A 21,496-nucleotide genomic window follows, 5' to 3' on the forward strand; every position below is an offset into this window, starting at 1 on the left:
CCGATCCCAGTCTCTGAGGCCCCAGTAGTGGCCTTGCCTCACGGCAGGCTCTGATGCCGGCCATTGGCCCCGGCACCAGCCTAACCCCTTGGCAGGCTCTTATCCTGGCCTTGGAGGCCCCAGCACTGGCCTTGCCTCACGGCAGGCTCCGATGCCGGCCATTGGCCTCAGCACTGGCCTAACCCCTTGGCAGGCTCCAATCCCAGCCTCGGAGGCCCCAGTAGTGGCCTTGCCTCATGGCAGGCTCTGATGCTGGCCATTGGCCCCGGCACTGGCCTAACCCCTCGGCAGGCTCTTATCCTGGCCTCGGAGGCCCCAGCACCGGCCTTGCCCATGGCAGACTTCGATGCCAGCCTCGCTGGCCCCAGCACCAGCCTAACCCCTTGGCAGGCTCTGATCCTGGCCTTGGAGGCCTCAGTAGTGGTCTTGCCTCACGGAAGGCTCTGATGCCGGCCGCTGGCCCTGGCACTGGCCTAACCCCTCGGCAGGCTCCGATCTCGGCCTCAGAGGCCCCAGTAGTGCCTTCCCTCACGGCAGGTTCTGATCCCGGCCTCACTGGCCCCAGCTCCGGCCTAACCCTTCGGCAGGCTCCGATCCCGGCCTCGGAGGCTTCAGCACCGGCCTTGCCTCATGCCAGGCTCCAATCCCAGCTTTGCTGTGTCCGTCGCCGGCCTCACCCCTCGGCAGGCTCCAATCCGAGCACCCTCTTCGCCCAACCAATTGTCCCACGTTCTTGAGGGTACGTGGTGGGAGCATTCTGCCTCTGGGGTTATTATTTCAAAGGTTCCAGGTGTAATGCACCAGATCTCTGCCTCCCCTGAGTACTGGCCACTGCCATTGCCACTGCCTCCACCATTTCAAATCTTTCCCAAGCTCTTTTTCCACTCTGAATGTTGTCCAGTGTTCCTAAGCATGCACGACGGTAGCATTTGACATTTGGTTTAATTTCTCCAAAAAAATAAGGTTGGTAGGATCCGATTTCTGCTTCTCCTGAATACAAGTCTCCACCGCCATTGCAGAGACCGCTTTCAACACCACCTTTCTCCTTGGTCTCCACTAAACTCTCTCCTTACAGGTGATGTCCAAGATTCTTAACAATATAGAAAAACAGCAGTCCTCCTTTACGGGGAATTTTTCCGTAAGTTCCAGTGCATTTGGATAAGTTTTGTCTGCATCTCCAGTGTCCTGGCATCCGCCATGGCTTTCTTAACCCCTCTCCGATATTTTTCCTTTTCCTCTTTCTTTTTCTTTTCCTTTTTTTTTTTCTCAATAAGAGAAGACAGTATGTGTCGTTTGAGGAGGTAGTGGGATCAGGCACTCAGTAGCACTGTGACCCGGTCAGTTTCCCCATGGGTCCAGCGTGCTCTGCACTACTCCTCCTGGGGCCCAGAGTCCTGCGACCCAGGCCCCGGCTGTTCCGGGGTCCAGTGTGCCCCGCCCGACCCCTGCCCGGGACCCAGCATCTTACTGTGCCCGGCTTCTCCAGGGGTCTGGCGTGCTACGTGCGGTCCAGCCCGGGCCCAGAGTCCCGCGACCCGGGCCCCGGCTGGCGTGCCCCGCGCGAGCCCCGCCCGGGACCCAGGGTACTTGGCCCGGTTTCTCCAGGGGTCTGGCATGCTACGTGTGGTCTGGCCCGGGCTGTATGCAAATTTAAAGCGTATTATGTGCTAGTTAAAGAAATAATACATAAAATGCAAACACTTATATTTGTAATTAAATAAAGGCTATTTTACATCAGTTTCCCTCTTTGCAAAAGAATTTTGTTTGTTTGGTTGTGGGGGATTAAACCCAGGTTCTTGTGCATGGTAAGTACACACTTTACCAATCTGCTACACCTTCAGACTCTTTATGGTCTTTTGGCAAGCAGCACTGAATAGTGGTTAAGAGTGGGCACTGTACTCAGACAAATCCAGTATAACGTCTGGCTCTGATCTCCCAATAAGATAACCAGTTTTATTTTCCACTTTCTCACTTGTGAAATCAGAGTTATGAATAACACCAGCCTCAAATTATTTTTAAAATATGAAATTAGATAATGCATATCAAGTTGCTTACGTGCATAATAAATTATAGCTTTTGGTTCTAATACAGGTCCCAACTGGTTACTTTGTGATCTCAGATGGTCCCTTAAGACTCTGTGCCTCAGGACCCTGAAATTCAACAATTCTAAGATGCACCTTCCTCCTCTATTTAAAGTTTCTAAAATTGGGATGCAGCACGAGGGTATCACTCTTTGAGTCCTAACAGTATATACCCAACATGGGACTGCCAGATCATTGGTAGTTCTATTTTTAAGTTTCTGAGGAACCTCCAGACTGTTTTCCATAGCAGCCATACCATGTCACAATCCCACCAACAGTGCACAAAGATTCTGCTCGTCCCACATCCTCCTTAACACTTGTTCATTTCTGACCTTTTAAAAATGGGGTCATCCTACCAGATATAAGGCAGTATTTCACTGTGGCTTTGTTTTGCATTTTCCTCATGATTACTGGTGTTGAGAATCTGCCCAAACCTTTGTCAGTGATGGGGAATGAGAGACCCCTTCTGTCATGACTTACTTCTTTTTATTTTCCTTTCCCTTTTTCTCCCTCCCTCTCTTTCTTTACTTCTTTCTTGTACAGGACTGAATTATCTCCTCTACTGTGGAGTCCCCCACCCCTTAGCTCTTGCATAGGCTCTTTGGCTGAATCTACGAACCCAATTAATACAAGTGCTGATTGACACAAGGAAAGGACAGAAATTTTATTAAATTTACATGTACATGGGGATTTTCAAGAGAGGGAAGTCTGAAGAAATGACAAAAGTGCAAAATACATTTATATTTTTAGGGCAAAGAACAATAAATTTTTGAAGGACTGATTGGACAGATGGATCTCTGAGCTAGTGAAGTATATTCTGGGGATGCTATGAAGGAAGTCTGTTATGTAGATTGCAAAAATGACAATAGTCCTTTTCTCTTCCCTGACATATATGGGGGATGTGCAAGCTAGTGGAAGGTAAATTTACTTATTCAAATTCATTATAGCCTCAATTTCCAGTCTCTGGTGATCAAGGCTATTTTCTTGCCTTGGAACCAGGAACACCCCCCCCCCCCCGCTCCAAAGAATCGTTGTGGCTTTCTGCATGGAGAAAAAACAAAAAAACAGGTCAAATGTTTCTTTCCAAAGACACAGTTTCTCAATTGGCCTCAGTTTGAAATAATACGTCTACCAAATCAACATCTCTTGCAATGGTGAAACTGGCTAAGGCCTGGGCATAAATTCCTTACCTTATCTTCCAGGAGAAGCCTCCAGGCCTTTCACTAATAATTTTAAAGGTTTGGAAATCAGCTTTTCAAGAATGAATATAAGCAGAAGAATCCAGGTCATCTGCACAATGATACCACAGGCTCAAAGTCCCCTGAGCAGAACATAACTCCCCTAAAACATGTGACTTGCAAAGAGGTGTGTCATCTAATTGATGAGCAACATCCTCCCTCTCCCTTCCTATGATTTCCCTTGCTATCAACTGATCAGGAGGCAGACTTGAACATAGAGTAAAGGCCTCCTTGTCTATTGACAGTGCAATAAAGCTTTACTTTTTTTTCTAAAAAATCCTTAGTGTTGTAGTATTGGCTTCTATGCACAAATAGACAACACTTCTGTGCTCAATAATAATGGCACATCCTTAGCTCCTTCAAGGGAATGTTGCATTGCTATAGAGAAATGAAGTACTGTGCCATCTTTAGTCTAATCCTTTACCCAAGAAAATAATGTGTGTGTGTGTGTGTGTGTGTGTGTGTGTGCACGTATGCATGGGGGAGTCACCTGCTCTACCATACCTCCCAGTCATGCTTTGGTTTGTTCTTTATTTTATTTTTTTTTCATATTTATTTTTAATTGGTGCACTGTATTCATACATCATAGTGGGATACATACTTTTGTAGACATACATGCACACATTGCCCAGTCAGCCCCCACCCGATCCCCACCCCGTTCTCTCCCTATCCCCCCCTCCTATGCTTGGCTTAGTAGTTGACATCTAGTATTATAGCAATTTATCCAAAATTAAAAATGATAACCTCACATAACAGTTTCATTTGTCTGATACCAAGCTTTTGATGACTTAAAGATAACATTTCAATATTTCTTTTTGCTTTCTTTCTTACTAGAGAATCTATTTTTTTCTATTTTTTAGGTGAAACTATCATATATTTATATATTTATTTTTCAGAAAAAAAAATCTATCCTAATATGGAATATGGACTCTAGGTACCCACAACGATCTTGAAAAAGAACAAAGCTAGAAGATATATATTTTCTGATTTCAGACCATATAAAGCTACAATAATTGAAACAGTGTAGTACTATTCTAAAGGCAGATCTATAAACCATTGGAGTTAAATAAAAGCCTAGACCTAAATTCTTCCCTATATCGTCAAGTTATTTTTGACAAGGTTTCCACGAACATTTGGTGGTAGAAATAATAATCTTTTAACTAAATATTGTTGAAAAATAATAATTACATGGAAAAGAATAAAATTGGACCCTTACCTAATCCCATATACAAATATTAACTCAAAATAGATAAAAGACCTAAATATAAATCTTAAGACTATAAACTTTTACGAGAAAATCTGGGTCATAAAACCTCACAACATTGAAATTGGCAGTGATTTCTTGGTTATGATTTCAATGGCACAGGCAACAGAAGAGTATACAAACTCCCTAAAAAATAAAAAACATATTGTATATCCAAAGACAATGTAAGCAGAGTTAACAGTTACTAATAGAATGGCATAAAATATTTCCAAATGCTATATCTGAAGGTATATTAATATTCCAACTAGAAATCCTAAAAATTAACAACAATAAAGGCAAACAATACCCTTTAGAGATAGGTAACAGACCAACATAAATAATGAATCTCCACAGATAACCAATCTTAGTTGTCTGTTGGATGGAAAATCTTGTTTCTCTAGTTCTGATGTGTGTTACCTATTTCTTCTTTGTAGTTAATCTCTTTGAGTATTTTCTCTAGTGCTGGTTTTGAAGACATAAATTCCTTCAGTTTCTGTTTGTCATGGAAGCTTCTTATTTCTTCATCTAATTTGATAGAAAGTTTTGCTGGGTAGGAAATTTTTGGCTGGAAGTTGTTTTCTTTCAAAATTGGGAATATGTTACTCCAAGCCCTTCTGGCTCTCATAACTTGGTTTGGGAAGTCTGGAGTGATTCTAATTGGTTTGCCTCTGAATGTCACTTGGCCCTTTGCTTTTGTTGCCTTTAAGATTCTCTGCTTGGCTTACACATTGGTCATTTTGACAATTATGTGGCGTGGGGATCCTCTTCTCTGATCCTGTCTAAAGGGAGTTCTATAAGTTTCCTGGACCTGCGTATTGACCTCTTGCTCTATGTCTGGAAAATTTTCTGCTATTACTTCCTTGAAGAGATTGTTGATCCCTTTGGTTTCACTTTCTTTTCCCTCCTCTATTCCAATTATTCTTAGGTTAGCTCTCTTAAAATGGGCCCATATTTCTTCAATATCAGATTCCTGCTGTCAGATATTTTTTTCTAGATTAGAAACTATGCGTTCATTTTTGGAATGATCATCTTCTAAGAGCGAGATTCTGTTCTCCATGTGTTCTAATCGGTTGTTTGTGCTTTGAATTGAGGCCTTTACTTCATTAATTGCATCCTTTATCTCTTTTTGGCTCTCTCTGAGTTCTTTTCGAAGCACCTCTATTATTTCTACAGTTATTTTCCTGATTTGATCTTTTAGAAATCTCTGATTTTCTGTTTTATCGGGTTCTGATGTTGTGGGGTTGTGAGCATTCATTGCTCCAGTATTATTCCTCTTTCCCATGATTTCGGAAGTTTGTGCCTTCTCTGGGTTCTTCCCTTGGGTCACTATGACTTCACTTAAGGTGTTCTGGATCTCGATTCAGTAGTATCTCAGACCCCACTACTCCTTTACTGGGTTGTATCACAGAGTTTCCGACCCAGAGAGTCGATAGAGGCTGCTTTAGACTGTGGGGGGTGCCAGGTTGCACGTTCTCCTATGGTGTGATATCACTGCCACCGCCCCTCTCCCACTGGGTCAAGTCCCAGTGAGTACAGTACTGGGATTTCTCCTCTGTGGCCCGCAATTTGACTCACTGTTCTTGAGTACGCAGATGTAGCTGTAGTGAATTCGTTGCTGCTGCCGCCGGTGGCAATATGGCGCCGCTGCTACGCCCTCGGCTGTTGGGCTGGCGTTTTTTTTTTTTCTTGGTTTTGATTTCCACTCTGAATCCCTGCAGCGTGTGCTGAGCTCAGACACTGGGAGCTTTAGATGTCCTCTGCGCCGAGAAATCCCGCCTGGCTGTTCTGCAGCGGCTCCCCTCGGCTTGCTGTGGCCGTCCCGTGAATTTGCCGGTGCCGCCAGCAGTATGGCGCTGCTGCTGCGTCTGCCGCGTCCTCGGGCGGGAGGATCTCCTCTGTGGCTCTGTTCTCAGTCCGCTTTCTCTCTGGAGCCTGGTGATTTTTTTTGTTTCTCTGGTGATGTTGTTTTCTGGCTTTGAAAGGCGCTGATTTTGTGGTAATGGATATTTGTTGTTAGCGGGGCTCTTAAGCCCTGCTTTTCTCGGTCACCATCTTCCCGGAAGTCCCCCTTTATTTTTTATTTTTTATTTATTTATTTATTTTTTTGGTGGTACTGGGGTTCCTGGAAACCCTTCTACCTCCGGGCTACATTCCCAGACCTATTTTTACATTTTTATTTGGAAACAGGGTCTCTTAAACCAGAGAGGCTGGCTTCGAACCTGTGTGATCCTCCTGTCTCTGCCTCCCAAGTGCAGGGATTAAAGTGTGCGCCACCACGCCCGGCTGGTTGTTCTTTAGACATCAATAATTAAGCCCAACCATAAGATGGACAGAGAAAAGCCAGGCGTGGTGACTCACACTTGTAATCCCAGAATTTGGGAGGCTGAGACAGGAGGATTGCAGGTTCACAGCCAGCCTCAGCTACTTAGTGAGGCTCTTTGCAACTCAGTGTTTAAAAAAATAAAGAATAAAATAAGAGAGGTCCAATTTGTCAAGTGTAATGTTTTTATGCACACTTTCCCTACATTTTATTTCTCTTTCTTCCTTTTTCTTTCTTTCTTTCTTTCTTTCTTTCTTTCTTTCTTTCTTTCTTTCTTTCTTTCTTTCTTTCTTTTTCTTTCTTCTTTCTCTTTCTCTCGCACTGGGGGTTGAACCCAGGGAATTTTACCTCTGAGCCATATCCCCAGCCCTATTTTATATGTATTTGGAAACTAAGTTGCCGAGATCCTCACTAAAAAGCTGAGGCTGGCCACAAACTGTGATCCTCCTATCTCAGCCTCCCAAGTACCGGGATTACAAGTGTGCGCCACCACACCCGGCCCTAAATTATCTTTATAATCAAAACTTCTACCTCATGAGTGGGGGCATGTCTCTTTTTCTTGTCTTGCATTGCTTACTACTTTCAGTACAACACTGAATAATTGTGTGTCCATTGTCCTTTCTTATTCTGACTTTGTTTTGTGGTGCTGGGGATTGAAACCAGAGCCTCCAGCATTGAGCTATATCCCTAGCCCTACTTTTTATTCTTATTTTGAGACAAGGTCTTACTAAGTAGCCCAGCCTGGTCTTGAACATTTTTTTTTTTTTTTTGGTGGTACTGGGGGTGGAACCCAGGGGCTTTCTACCTCCGGGCTATACTCCCAGACCTATTTTATATTTTATTTTGAAACAGGGTCTTACTAAGTTGCTGAGAGCCTCACTAAGTAGCTGAGGCTGGCTTTGAACCTGTGCGATCCTCCTGTCTTAGCCTCCCAAGCGCAGGGATTATAAGCGTGCGCCACCACGCCCGGCTTGGTCTTGAACATTTTTAAAAAACTTTTTTTATTGGTGCATTGTAGTCATACATCTTAATGAGATAAAAGACTTGTGGAGACATACATGCACACATCATCCAATTAGCCCATCCCCGATCCCCATGGTCTTGAACTTTTTATCCTCCTGCCTTCTGCTTCAGCCTCCCAAATAGCTAGGATTACAGGTATCCACCACAGTACCTGTCTCTTATTCTGTATATATTTTTTGGTACTGGGGTTTGGACCCGGGGACATTCTACATCCAAGCTATACCCCTAGCCCTATTTTTTTCCCCTTAAAAGATACTGAGGTTTTATTCAATGTTAAAGTGGTAAACAGGCACCATAACAAAAACATTTCGCACATAGCATTTATACATATTCTTTGAAGTGTGCCTGTTGAGTCGAATGAGCTTTAAAATCAATTCATCTAATTTTTACTGCTATTCTTTTTTTTCTTTTAACAATTTTTTTATTGAACATAAATAGTATACATTTAAATTATATTTGGTGCCCTGTCCCCCCCCACCCCCGTTTTCCCTTCCCCCCTCCCACCAATGGTTATCCAGGTTAACCATGTCATATTCATAATTTTACACATGTTCAGATGTAGACCCTCATTAATCAAGATCAGCCTTCCTCCTCTCCTATCTTTCCATTCAAACTTTGCTGATATTTCCCCTCCATTATCTGGAGACCCACTGCTATCCTCTGTGTTTCCTAGTTTGGGCATATTAGAGGAAACATATGTACCTTCTCCTTCTGTGCTTGGCTGATCTCACTTAACATAATGTTCTCCAGGGCTTTCCATCTTCTTGCAAATGATATAATTTTGTTCTTCTTTATGGCTGAATAGAATTCCATTGTGTGTATTTCCCAACGTTTTGCTATCCATTCATCTGTTGATGGTGATCTGGGTTGGTTCCATATTTTGGCTATTACAAATTGTCCTAGCCCTATTTTTTATTCTTTATTTTGAAACAGGGTTTCACTAAGTTGCAGAGAGCCTCACTAAGTAGCTGAGGCTGGGCATGAACCTGTGATCCTCCTGTCCCCACCTCCGGAGTACTGGGATTACAGGTGTGCACCTGGCTTCTTACTCTGTTTTAATGGAGATGATTAAAGGCTTTTACCATCACGGTTGACATTCACTCATTCATTATAGGAGTTTTGATATATTCTGTTCATCAAGTGTATGGACTGGGCTGCACTAATCCTGTTCTTCCATTTCTTTAACGGTAGGAATGTTGAAACCATGGGTTCCTAAAGAAGATAAAGGGAAGGTGGAAATGACCTCCAGCACTGAAGTAGATGAACAACTGGAACCAGGATCAGATGATGATGATACGTAAGTAGCTCATGTGTAGATGCCTAAGATGAGCACGTGGTAGAAAGTGAAAATGCTGCTGTTGAGATAGAGACAGACCACAGAACAATGTTTTTCCCCCCAATTTATTTATTTATTTTTTGATGCATTGTAGTCATCTATCTTAATGGAATACAAGATGGTAGAGGCATACATGCACACATCACTCATTTAGCCCTTCTCCAATTCCCACCCTACTCCTCCCCCTCCCTGCGTCTCAGGTTTGGCTTAGTGATTGACTTCGATAGGTTAGAACAATCTTTCATTCCATCACTGAGCCAACTTTTTCATTTCAAGACAGAGTCTTGCTACATAGTGCAGGAGGCTGGTCTTGACCTCCTGAGCTCACGTGGTTCTCCTACCTCAGCCTTCTGAGTAGCTGGGGCTATAGGCAAATGCCAAGGTTTTGCACATGCTATAGGTAAATTCTTGAATACCAAGCCAGGCGTGGTGGCGCACGCTTGTAATCCCTGTGCTTGGGATGCTGAGACAGGAGGATCACATAGCTTCGAAACCAGTCTAAGCTACTTAGTGAGGCTCTCAGCAACTTAGTGAGACCCTCTTTCCAAAGTATAAAAAATAGGTCTGGGAGTATAGCCTGGAGGTAGAAAAGCCCCTGGGTTCCACCCCCAGTACCATTAAAAAAAAAAATTCTTGAATACCCTTTGCTAATCTTATCTGGGTATCAATGATTGAGTTTTAAATTTAGATTATTATTTAAATTATTGAATGTTTTATGTCTATGTACTTGCTTTTATTATATTCATATATTATTTCATTTTTATGTGATCACTTTCTATAATTATTTTTTTTCTTTTTTGTCAGTGCTGGGGATTGAACCCAGGGCTTTACACATGCTAGGCAAGTGCTCTACCATTGAGCCACAACCAATCCCAGTTTTCTAAATTTTTCAAAATGGATTTTTTGTGTTTACTTATATCTTTGAACATAAGAAGAATTTATTAAAATCCTCCATAAAAATAATCTCATCTGGAATTAGTTCTTCACCAAGTAGCTGAGGCTGGCCATGAACCTGCTGGCCACAAACCTTGTCTAAACTTTAAAAATATTTGGGACTGGGGGTGTGGGTAAGTAGTAATTAATTTGCCTAGCATGCATGAGGGCTTGGGTTTGATTCTCAGCATTGAAAAAAAAGAGAAAAAAAAGATTTGTACCCATTTATCTTAACATTTATTTATGTATATGTGTTTTAATTTTAGTTTTGGGGATTATTTTGCCACTGTGCCTAGCTTTAAATATATTTTTCAACATTTTTGTAATTTTCTTCATGGTACAGGTACCACTTATTTTTTTGTTATCTTTTTACTTTTTTTTTCCAATGAAAACACCCTAGATTCCATTCCTATCATCTAGTACTAGGTACTGAGCCCAGGACACTCTACCTCTAAGTTATAAACCCAGCCATTTTTATTTTTACTTTAAAAAAAAAAAAAAACCCAGGGTCTTGCTAGGTTGCTGAAAGTCTTGCTATGCTGCCAAGTTTGGCCTTGATCCTGTGATCTTCCTGTTTCTGCCTCTCAAATATTGGGATTATAGCCACCACACCTGGCTTGACATAACCTCTTGATGCAAACAAGAGACAGTAAACATGAGACATTGGAGGCTGCTGTCAGCATAACACGGTGTACTGTTTCAGTAAACCTCTTTTTTTTTTTTTTTTTTTGGTGGTACTGGGGTTCCTGGAAGCCCTTCTACATCCGGGCTACACTCCCAGACCTATTTTATATTTTTATTTGGAAACAGGGTATCTTAAGCCAGCGCGGCTGGCTTCGAACCTGCGCAATCCTCCTGTCTCTGCCTCCCAAGTGCGGGGATTACAAGCGTGTGCCACCACGCCTGGCTTCAGTAAACCTTTTATAAGTAGGAGTAGAGCCAGGCATGGTGGCACACACCTGTAATCCCAATATTTGTAGGCTAAGAAAGGATGATTGCAGTTTTGAGGACAGCCTCAGCAAATAGTGAGGCTCTCATTAACCTAGTGAGACCCTGTTTCAAAATAAAAATAAAATAGGGCTGGGAGTGTAGCTCGGAGGTAGAATGCCCCAGTGCCTCCCTATACACAAAGTATGCACTAAATATTGATAAAAATGTGTAAGTACAGTAATTCCATAAACTAGTAGCATAGATGACTGCTATCATTCTCAAGTATGAGGTACATAATCGTATGTGCCATTTTTCTGGATAACCAGCAGTGCAGTAAGTGCATTTACACCAGCATCATCACAGGCACTGAATAATGCATGTGCTTCAGCCTTGTTGTAGCTATGTTGTTACTAGGCAGTAGGAGTTTTTCAGCCCCATCCTCATCCTGCGGGACCTCTGTTGCATATGCAGTCCATTGCTGACAGAAGCACTGATGGTCATGTAGTGCGTGACAGTAGCAGCTGTGACCTTAGCAGCTGTGACCTTAAAGAGGTTTTTTTTTTTTTTTTTTTTTTTTTTTTTTTTAACTGGGGATAGAACCCAGGGGGTGTTCTACTTTCAAGTTATACTCTCTCCCCTAGTCTTTTTATTTTGAAACAGGATCTTACTAAATTGCTGAGGCTGGCCTTGAACCTGTAATCCTGTCTCCACCTCCCAAGTATTAGGATTATAGTCCCAGCTTGAACAGTTTTTTTTAACCTCCCCTGAGTCAGCCTGCCTTCCTGCCTGCCTTCCTTCCTTCCTTCCTTCCTTCCTTCCTTCCCTCCCTTCTTTCCTTCCCTCTCTCATACTGGTAATAGAACTCAGGGGCATTCTACCACTGAGCTTTATTCCAACCCCCATTTTTTATTTTGAAACAGGTTCTTGCTAGGTTGCTAGAGCTGTCTTTGAACCTATGATCCTTTATCTGAACCTCCCAAGTACTGGGATTATAGGTGTGTGGCACCATGGCTGGCTATTGGTTTCTTTATAACTTGATGATGAGAATGTCTACCTTAAGGGATGAGTATTATATTAAATATAGCATGTGAAACTACCTGAGGACAGTGACTGGCATACAGTAAGGGCTTAATAGGTGGCAGTAGTTTTATTGTTTCTCTCTCTTCTTAATCATAAGTATAGATGGATATTAATACATATAATAAAGGTTATTGAACACAGCTACAACTAAAGAGAGGACTGGTTCTTCTGTTGACTCTGTTGACTTTTACTGTTTGTTGTTTCAGCAATTTTGAAGAATCTGAAGATGAGTTGAGAAATGAAGTAGTAGAATCCCTAGAAAAACTCACTGTAACCCAAGAAGTAAAAAGGGAAGAGGTTCCCAGTTCCTCAAAAGATGCTGAAAAGTCAGGAGAAAGGGAGAGGACAGGCATGCCCAATTCTGGAGAATTAAATGAAGGGTTGGAGGCTGTTTCTAGTCCACTGAATGGCCAAAAGTGTATTATTGATGAAGACCAAGGAAAGCCAACAACCAGTCAAAATGTACAAGTGTGATTATACTTTTTGTGTTGTGTGTGTGGCACTGGATATCATGTATCTTTTTTAAAATAATAAATTAGTATTTATTTACTATACTGTTTGGGTACAAGCAAAAAATTATAATAAACATTTTTCAGCAATCCCAAGGACTTATCTTTCTTTCAATTTAGATAATAGAGGCTCTGAGAATTTTAATATTTTTACTTTAAATTTCTATTAGGGCCTCCGAGGCCGGGATCGAAGCCTGCTGTGAGGCAAGGCTGGTGCTGGGGCCTCTAAGGACAGGATCAGAGCCTGCCGAGGGGTGAGGCTGGTGCCGGGGCCAGTGAGACTGGGATTGGAGCCTGCCGTGAGGCAAGGCCGGTGCTGGGGCCTCCGAGGCTGGGATTGGAGCTTGTTGAGGGGTGAGGCCTGTTCCGGGGCCAGCAAGGCTGGGATTGGAGCCTGCTGTGAAGCTAGGCCAGTGCTGGAGCCAGCGAGACTGGGATTGAAGCCTGCCATGAGGCAAGGCTGGTACAGGGGTCTCCGAGGCCGGGACTGGAGCCTGCCAAGGGGTGAGGCTGGTGCCGGGGCCAGCGAGGCTGGGATTGGAACCTGCCGAGGGGTGAGGCCAATGTCGAGGCCAGTGAGGCCGGGATCAGAGCCGACCGTGAGGAAAGGCTGGTGCTGGGGCCTCCGAGGCCGAGATCAGAGCCTGCCGAGGGGTGGGGCCGGTGCCAGGGCCAGCGAGGCCGGGATCGGGGCCTGCCATTTGGTGAGGCTGTAGATGGAGCCAGCAAGGCCGGGATAGGAACCTGCCTAAAGGCAAGGCCGGTGCAGGGGCCTCTGAGGCCAGAATCAGAGCCTGCCATGAGGCAAGGCCAGTGTGGAGCCAGCGAGGCCAGGAACAGAATCTGCCAGGTGACCAGGCAGTTGCTGGGGCCTTTGCGAGTGGGATCAGAACTTGCAATGTGGCATACACAGAGAAATATCAAAGAATAATAAAAAATCAGATGCTCTCCCTAATACACAAAACTAGGAAGAAATGGGTAATAGGAGGGAATCTAGTGGAAGAAAGGGCCCTATGGAGGAGCAGTTAAGGTGACCAATCAGAGGGGATGGGAAGGGGGAAGATGGAATCTCATTAATACATAAGATGTAGGTAAAGAAATATATCAGTGTTAAACACTAAATCAAGCATGGGATTGAGGGAGGTGGAGGGAAGGGATGGGGATTGGACAAAGGCTAATTGGATGATGTGTACTTGGATATCCATACAAATCTTGTATTCCATTGTGATGTTTGATTACAATGCACCAATAAAAATTTATAAAAAATAAAATAAAAATATTACTCAGAGAAAATAACATACTTTTAAAAAGAAAGACGTAGAGTTGGTGGGACTATAAATAAAAACATTTCATATGCATACCAGTAAAAAAAATTTTCTATTAAATCTTAGAGATAATATATGTGGCAAGCAGAATAGTGTAGCTCAATACCTTAGATGTCATGTCCTAATTTCTTGAATTTGTGAATATGTTGTTACCTGGTAAGGGGGAAATTAAGGTGGCAGATGAAATTAAATTTGCTAATTTTCTAAGCTTCCAACAAGGGAGGTTAGCTTGGATTACACAGATGCGCCCAAATGTGATTATGAGGGTCCTTAAAAGTGGAAGAGGGATGCCGGGCGTGGTGGCGCACGCTTGTAATCCCCGCGCTTGGGAGGCAGAGACAGGAGGATCGTGCAGGTTCGAAGCCAGCCGCGCGTGCTGGCTTAGGAGACCCTGTTTCCAAATAAAAATGTTAAAATAGGTGTGGGAGTGTAGCCCAGAGGTAGAAGGGCTTCCAGGAACTCTAGTACCACCAAAAAAAAAAAAAAAAAAAGGTGGAAGAAGGAGGCAAAAGAGAGAACCAGAGGTGTAGCAGCAGGAAAGGACCCAGCCTCATGTTGCTGTCTTTGAAGATGGACCACAAGTCAAGGAATGCAGGCAGGTGGTAGAATCTGTGAAAGGTAAGGAAATGGACTCTCTCCTAGAGCTGCCAGATGGAATGTAGCCAATGCCTTCATTTGAATCTGGTGAAGTCCATTACAAACTTCTGACCTGTGGAACTGTCAGAGCGTGTGTGTGTGTGTGTGTGTGTGTGTGTGTGTGTGTGTGTGTGTGTGTTACTGGGGATGGAAACCAGGGCCATTCTACCTCTGAGAAACCCCCCAGTCCTAATTTTTTATTCTTTTTATTCTACTTTTTTATTCTGTATTTTTTTGGTGGTACTGGGGATGGAACCCAGAGGCTTTCTACCTCTGGGCTATACTCCCAGACCTATTTTATAATTTATTTGGAAACAGGGTCTCACTAAGTTGCTGAGAGCCTCACTAAGAATCTGAGGCTGGCTTCGAACCTCTGCCATCCTCCTGTCTCAGCCTCCCAAGTGCGGGGATTACAAGCATGCGCCACCACGCCCGGCAGAGCATGTGTTATTTTAACTAAGTTTGTGATAATATGTTAGGAGAGTGGTAGAAAATTAATACAAGAGACTCAGCACTTAAAATAATGAATCTACCATTTTGCAAAACTGTGGTTTTGAGAATTTCTGACGTTATATTGAATACTTTTTCTTGAAGCTGGCATTGACATATATGGAGGAAGGCAGTTAGGCCAGGAGAGTGTTGGGGAGGAAATCCTCCTGGGACAGCATTGGTTCAGGGCACTTAGAATGGAGTCAGGAGGTCTTAAGTCAGTTTCAGACACATGCTTGACTGGACTTTTGAGCTGAGGCGTCAATATTTACTGATTGGGTTTATAACTTTCTGGTGCCAAATTCACTGCCCCTTTCATAGCCTGTGAATGTGCCCCTTTCCCCCACCTACCCTGCCCAAAGCTTAAGACTCTTCTCAATTCTTTTATTGGTTGTGCTGCACCAATCATAATTCCTAAGAAGTAATACCATTAGCAATACCCTTTGCAATTTAAGATAGTACAAATAGCTACCATTTAGTAAGGCCTCAGAGCACATTTTCAAGGCTGCTTGAATTTTGTGTCTTTCAGATTACAGTCCTAATAAGCCCCAAATCAATGTAATCTTCTTGGCTCATGACTAGGTTAATTTTATTTCAGTCAACAACAAAAAAAGTATACTGTGTTATATGCCAAATAACTATTTTATATTTTATTGGATTTTTTTTAATAGTTTCAGATATATAAGTTTATAAACTTCTTGAAGGAATAAATAACTGCAAAATAAATTTTCTTTCTTTAAACTGTAAGCTTTTTTTTTTTTTTTTTGTGGTACTGGGAGGGAACCCGGGGCATTCCATTCCACCTTTGAGCTACACCCCAGCCCTATTTTTTTATTTTTTATTTATATTTATTTATTTATTTATTTATTTATTTATTTATTTATTTATTTTTGGTGGTACTGGGGTTCCTGGAAGCCCTTCTACCTCTGGGCTACACTCCCAGACCTATTTTTACATTTTTATTTGGAAACAGGGTCTCCTAAGCCAGCGCGCGCGGCTGGCTTCGAACCTGCGCGATTCTCCTGTCTCTGCCTCCCAAGCGCGGGAATTACAAGCGTGCGCCACCACGCCCGGCTTTTTTTCTTTTTTTTTTTTTTTGAAACAGGGTCTCAACGAGTTGCAAAGGGCCTAAGTAGCCGAGGCTGGCCAAGAACCACGATCCTCCTGTCTTAGCCTTCCAAATGCTGTGACTATAAGCGTGTGTTACCACATCCAGCTAACTGTAACCTCTTTGAGGGGGAAATGACATAAACAATTTTTTTTTTGTTTGTTTGTTTGTTTTTGTGGTGCTTGGGATTGAACCCAGGGGCATTTACCTGAGCTATACCTCAGCCCTATTTTAATTTGGAAACAGGGTCTCATTAAGTTGCTGAGACCCTTGCTAAGTTGATGAGGCTGGCTTCAAACCTGTGATCCTCATGTCTCAACCTTAAGCACTGGGATTACAGTTGTACACCACCACGCCCAATTAAACTTTTTAGTACTGCTCACACTTCCAGGGTTGAACATGTGCCTGGAATTTAATGGACGTTTCTTCATGTAAATACTAGGGGACACCAGGCACATGCTTGTAATCCTAGTACTTCGAAGGCTGAAACGGGAAGATCACAGGTTTGCGGCCAGCCTCAGCTACTTAGTGAAACCTTCTGCAACTTAGACCCTGTTTTAAAAATAAATACTTAAAAAATAGGGCTGGGGTTGTATCTTGGAGGTAGAAGGTTCCTGGGTTCAATATTCAAACTCCTCATCCCCCCCCAAAAGAAAAAATACATACTAGGGGACACATCTGCTGGAGGAAGGACAAGGTAGCTCTATTTCTAAGTGACAGAATCCCATCTGAAATATCTGCTTAATAATAAAACTAAAATGGCACGTCAGTTGGTACACTATTAGATGAAGAAAGAAACAATGAGTTGTTCCAGTTATTTTAAAGATGTGCTTATTATTTGTATTTGGTGTGTTTTTCACCACAATGTGGGGGTACAAGTGTCAGGGGTCACCTGCCTGGGAGGTGTCCAGTTTTCTGTGCTGTCCTTCCTGGGGATGTTTAAGGGACTATTGCTTTAACTTGATGTAGTTACATTTTACTTGTTTAAAGAGAATGCTCAGTATGTTTATATCTTGAGTAATGTTCTCACCATTTTATTTCAAACTGGGTAACAAATGGCCCAGAGAGACTGGAGCATCCTTAATTCTACACTGTTAGTGCTGTTTCCATGTTTATTTACTTTCAGGACATTATCTACTGAGTACAGACATAATAAATCTACTATGCCTTCATGTAACCCCATTCTGAGTAGTATTTGAAAGCATGGGAAATGAAACACAATTTCCAAAAGTCCCTGAGCCCAAGGACCAAGTTAATGAAAGGCAGAAGAAAAGTTTAAGGAGACGGGCATGGTGGCGCACGCTTGTAATCCCTGCGCTTGGGAGGCGGAGACAGGAGGATCCAGCCGCGCTGGCATAAGAGACCCTGTTTCCAAAAATAAAATAGGTCTGGGAGTATCGGAGGTAGAAGGGTTTCCAGGAACCCCAGTACCACCAAAAAAAAAAAAAAAAAAAAAAAAAAAAAAAGAAAAAAGAAAAAAGAAAAAAAGAAAGAAAGAAAGAGAAAAGTTTAAGGATAAGTATATTGGACTTGATCCTGTGGCAGATACTTAGCTAAAATCTCTTTTACATAACAGCCACCATGCTTTAATTCATTCTGTGATATTGATTTCTTTATAGTATAATGGGAAGTATTCATTGTGAGAAATACATGTTTCTTGTGATATATACATACTATCCTCAAGGGTTTTCTTTTTTAATTAATTAATTAATTAATTAATTAATTTATTGCAGTACTGGGGATGGAACCCAGGAGCAGTCTATTACTGGGGTACAACCCCAGCTTTATTTTCTTATTCTTTATTTTGAAACAGGGCCTCACTAAGTAGTAGCTGAGGTTGTCTGTGAACTGTGATCCTTCTGTCTCAGCCTCCCAAATGCTGGGGATTACAAGCATGTGCTACCACGCCCAGCTCTTTTTTTTTTTTTTTTTTTTTGCAGTACTGGGGATGGAACCCAGGGGCATTCTACCTTCGAGCTACACCCCCTTCCCTATTTTTTCTTTATTTTGAAACAGGGTCTGAGTTGCAAAGGGCCTAAGTAGTAGCTGAGGCTATCGGCAAACCGCGATCCTCCTGTGTCAGCCTCCCAAATGCTGGGATTACAAACGAGCCACCATGCCCAGCAGTCCACAAGGGTTTTCAGCCCTATTTCATCCCTTAATTCACCTTACCCATTTTATACACATTCCCTATATCATGTCAGTTATACCAGGGCAATTCTGATGACTTTGCTCTGGATTTAGGACTGCCTGTATCTATTAAACTGAAACTGTTTGATCAGACCTTCATGTGCTTGTTTATATAATAAATTTTACTAGAACAACCAGCATTTTGCAAGCTATGTATAATGGTTATCAAACTCATCATCTCTTAAATGGCCCCAATAAGTGTATCGACCGCTCAACTTCACCTCTTAATGTCTTGTAACATTTGCATACACTCAAGTGAGCACAGAGCACTAGGATATGAGAAACAATGCTTCTCCAAAGCTAAGGGTAGCCTTAGATGTAGAGCAGGGAAAGAGCAGAGGAGCAGTGGAGAGGTGGGGTAAATCAGAGACCAGCTGGCTTCTAGAAACTTGCAAACCTTATAGTTATGTGACAGAAGTAACTTTGCTGTTCTCATTGACAGATTTAGCACAAACACTCCAATTTATTCATTTATTCACATCAGGATTCTGGAGTCTAGGGTATACTCACATTGCTAAAGACAAATATTCTGGAAACAGTGATAACCACACTGGGCTTTATCTCATACTTTTGTCTATGAGATCCTTAATAAAATACCCTGAAAATTATTAAAGTATATGGGGACAGGGGTTTAGCTCAGTGGCAGAAAGTGTGCTTAGTATACACAAGGCCCTGGATTCAATCCCCAGTAGCATTAAAAAAAAAAAAAAGTGAAGTTCTGCAAACGTGTTTAAAATATTCACTAAATAAAAGTCTCTGAAGCCTAACAACCAATTCTTCTTAGGCAACATGGCAGATTTTTTATTTTCTTCTTTTTAAAAAATTTCTCAGCATTTCAAACAATACTAACAGAACCGGGACACGACATGAAGGGTATAAAAGGCACCACACTGGGAAAAGTACCCCAGATAATGAAAACTCACATCTTTAAGTCATTTTTAAATACAAATAGGTTTATATCTATTAGATCCAAATCATATATAGATACAAAAAAATAAAGGCAATGTAACATACACTAAGACTATGTAACAACTGGAAATAAGAATGTAAATTCTCATTGCTGTGGGCTCAAAACAGCATACTTGGACCACCCAAAAGGGAAATTTCTTAGAGAAATTAATAATCACTCAGAAGTTTCCCACATAGAACTCAGAAGTTCCCCATAACCGATATACCTGCTTTGACATTCACAGTACTACTCATTCAGAAAAATACAGGTAACACCACCTCGGGAACACTAGAAATGAACATATATGCAAATAGTATTTTGTGTCTGTGATAGAATTTAAGTAAACTTAAAAATGTTTTAAGGGAGCTGGGTATGGTGATGCATGCCTGTAATCCCAGCTTCCAGCCTCAGATAAAACTTAGTGAGACCGTGTCTCAAAATAAAATAAGAAAATGGGCCGGGGATGTAGCTCAGTGGTAGAGTGAGTGTCCCTGAGTTCAATTTCCAGTACCACTACCACCACAGCAACAGAAGAAAGTTTTAAGGAATTCCAGAATCCTTCCTTCGTTACTTCTGCTCTGTTCATTTCAATTTATTTTTATCCCATAATTTTGTGTAGGCTGAGTGAGCAATAGTACAGATCTTACCTCAAGGATGAGCTATAGAATAAGCACTGGGCTGAGAGTCAGGACACCAGGTTATTAACCTGTTTTGTCATAAAACAACTTTGTGACACTGAAGCAGTCTATTACATCCTTTCTATTTTGTTCTTGTCTATAGAGTTGAAAATAAAATTGGACTAGAGAATTTGGAGAGTTCCTGCGAGCTTCAATTTCTACTATCTTTCTTTGTAAACCGAATCATCTCCAACACAGAGCTATGTTGGTGTGTTACATCTAAGACTGTTTTTTAGTTTTTGATTTGATGACAGAATTTGGGCTGCAGATAAAGCAACATAACTGGGAGTAGAAAACAAAGCTGGCTGAATTGATGAATAATCGAGAGGACATTGCAAGGGACTAATATGCCTCCTTCACACACTCCTAATACAAATATAAATCAGATTGTAAGGGGGCCAATTTGCTGAACCAGAAGGCATTATGAATGCAAAAAATGCCAAAAATCATACGTCTTTATAGCCATATCTACACACACATACACTCATTTTTCCATGTGAGTTATTCAGGATAGAAGTTACATTAAACTTATACCAATTCTTAGCTTTTGGCTTAGTAACCAAGTATCTACTGGGCTGGGATGTAGTTGTAATGCACTGGTAAAGACAGAATTACAGAAGATATTTCTTACTATAGGTTTAATTACAGTAATTTTTATAATTTTCAAAGATGTTTTACTCACTTTCTATCTCAAGTGTCACAAATCTAAAAGGTAATAAGGACGGGTTTTAACAAGTCCAGTTTACCAAAATCTGACACTGAGAAAGATGAAGGAGCAGTTTAGTTTGAGAAGGTCTGATGTTGTTAATGATGAAGAAGAGGTCTGGCCCAGATATGATAACTGCTAGTCCAGTGTTCTTTTCAAAGTGTCACTTTGGGATTATGAGAAACCCAAAGAAACGTGCTGAGATGCACTTACTACGAAAGAGACTGCCGAGGTACCATGGAATCCACGTGCCTCCACACATAGGAAGCCTCAGTCCCAACTCTTGACTGAGGGAACATAAAGCCTACTTAAAATTTCTTTTTTCTTTTAAGAATATCATTAAGCACATTTAAAAAGGACATGCATGATATTGTGTAGAGTCTAAATGTAACAGAATTTTTGGGTCGAAATATAGCTCAGTGGTAGAGCACTTGCCTTCCACTCAGCACCAAAAAAGAAAAAAACAAACAAAAACAAAACTGTGTGTGTGTGTGTGTGTGTGTGTGTGTGTGTGTGTGTGTTCTTAGAAGTTAAATCCAGGGCTATTTATCTTCAAGCTACACCCCCAGCCCTATTTTACTTTTTACTTTGAAACAGGGTCTTTATAAGTTGCTGAGGCTGGCCTTGAACCTACAATTTTCCTTTCTCAGCCTCCCAAGTACTGTGATTAGTCATGCATCATGACATTGAGAGTTTATTCTGAAAATGTTAGATAATTCTAAC

At 41.9% G+C, this 21,496-nt stretch overlaps 1 protein-coding gene across 1 annotated transcript in view; it reads left to right on the forward strand.

The window, feature by feature from the left end:
• Nucleotides 1–12,658, forward strand: part of NEK5 (NIMA related kinase 5) — a gene marked incomplete at both ends in the record, with an annotated part of 75,759 nt that extends 63,101 nt beyond the window's left edge. The window contains 2 exons of the mRNA XM_080689451.1: nt 9,097–9,202; nt 12,391–12,658. Of these exons, the coding sequence (XP_080545577.1) occupies nt 9,097–9,202; nt 12,391–12,658 (374 nt within the window). The remainder of the gene's footprint in view (nt 1–9,096; nt 9,203–12,390) is intronic.
• Between the last annotated feature and the right edge of the window lie 8,838 nt (nt 12,659–21,496).

Source organism: Muscardinus avellanarius (assembly GCF_963383645.1).
Source record: "Muscardinus avellanarius genome assembly, chromosome: 2".
Taxonomy (NCBI): Eukaryota; Metazoa; Chordata; class Mammalia; order Rodentia; family Gliridae; genus Muscardinus; species Muscardinus avellanarius.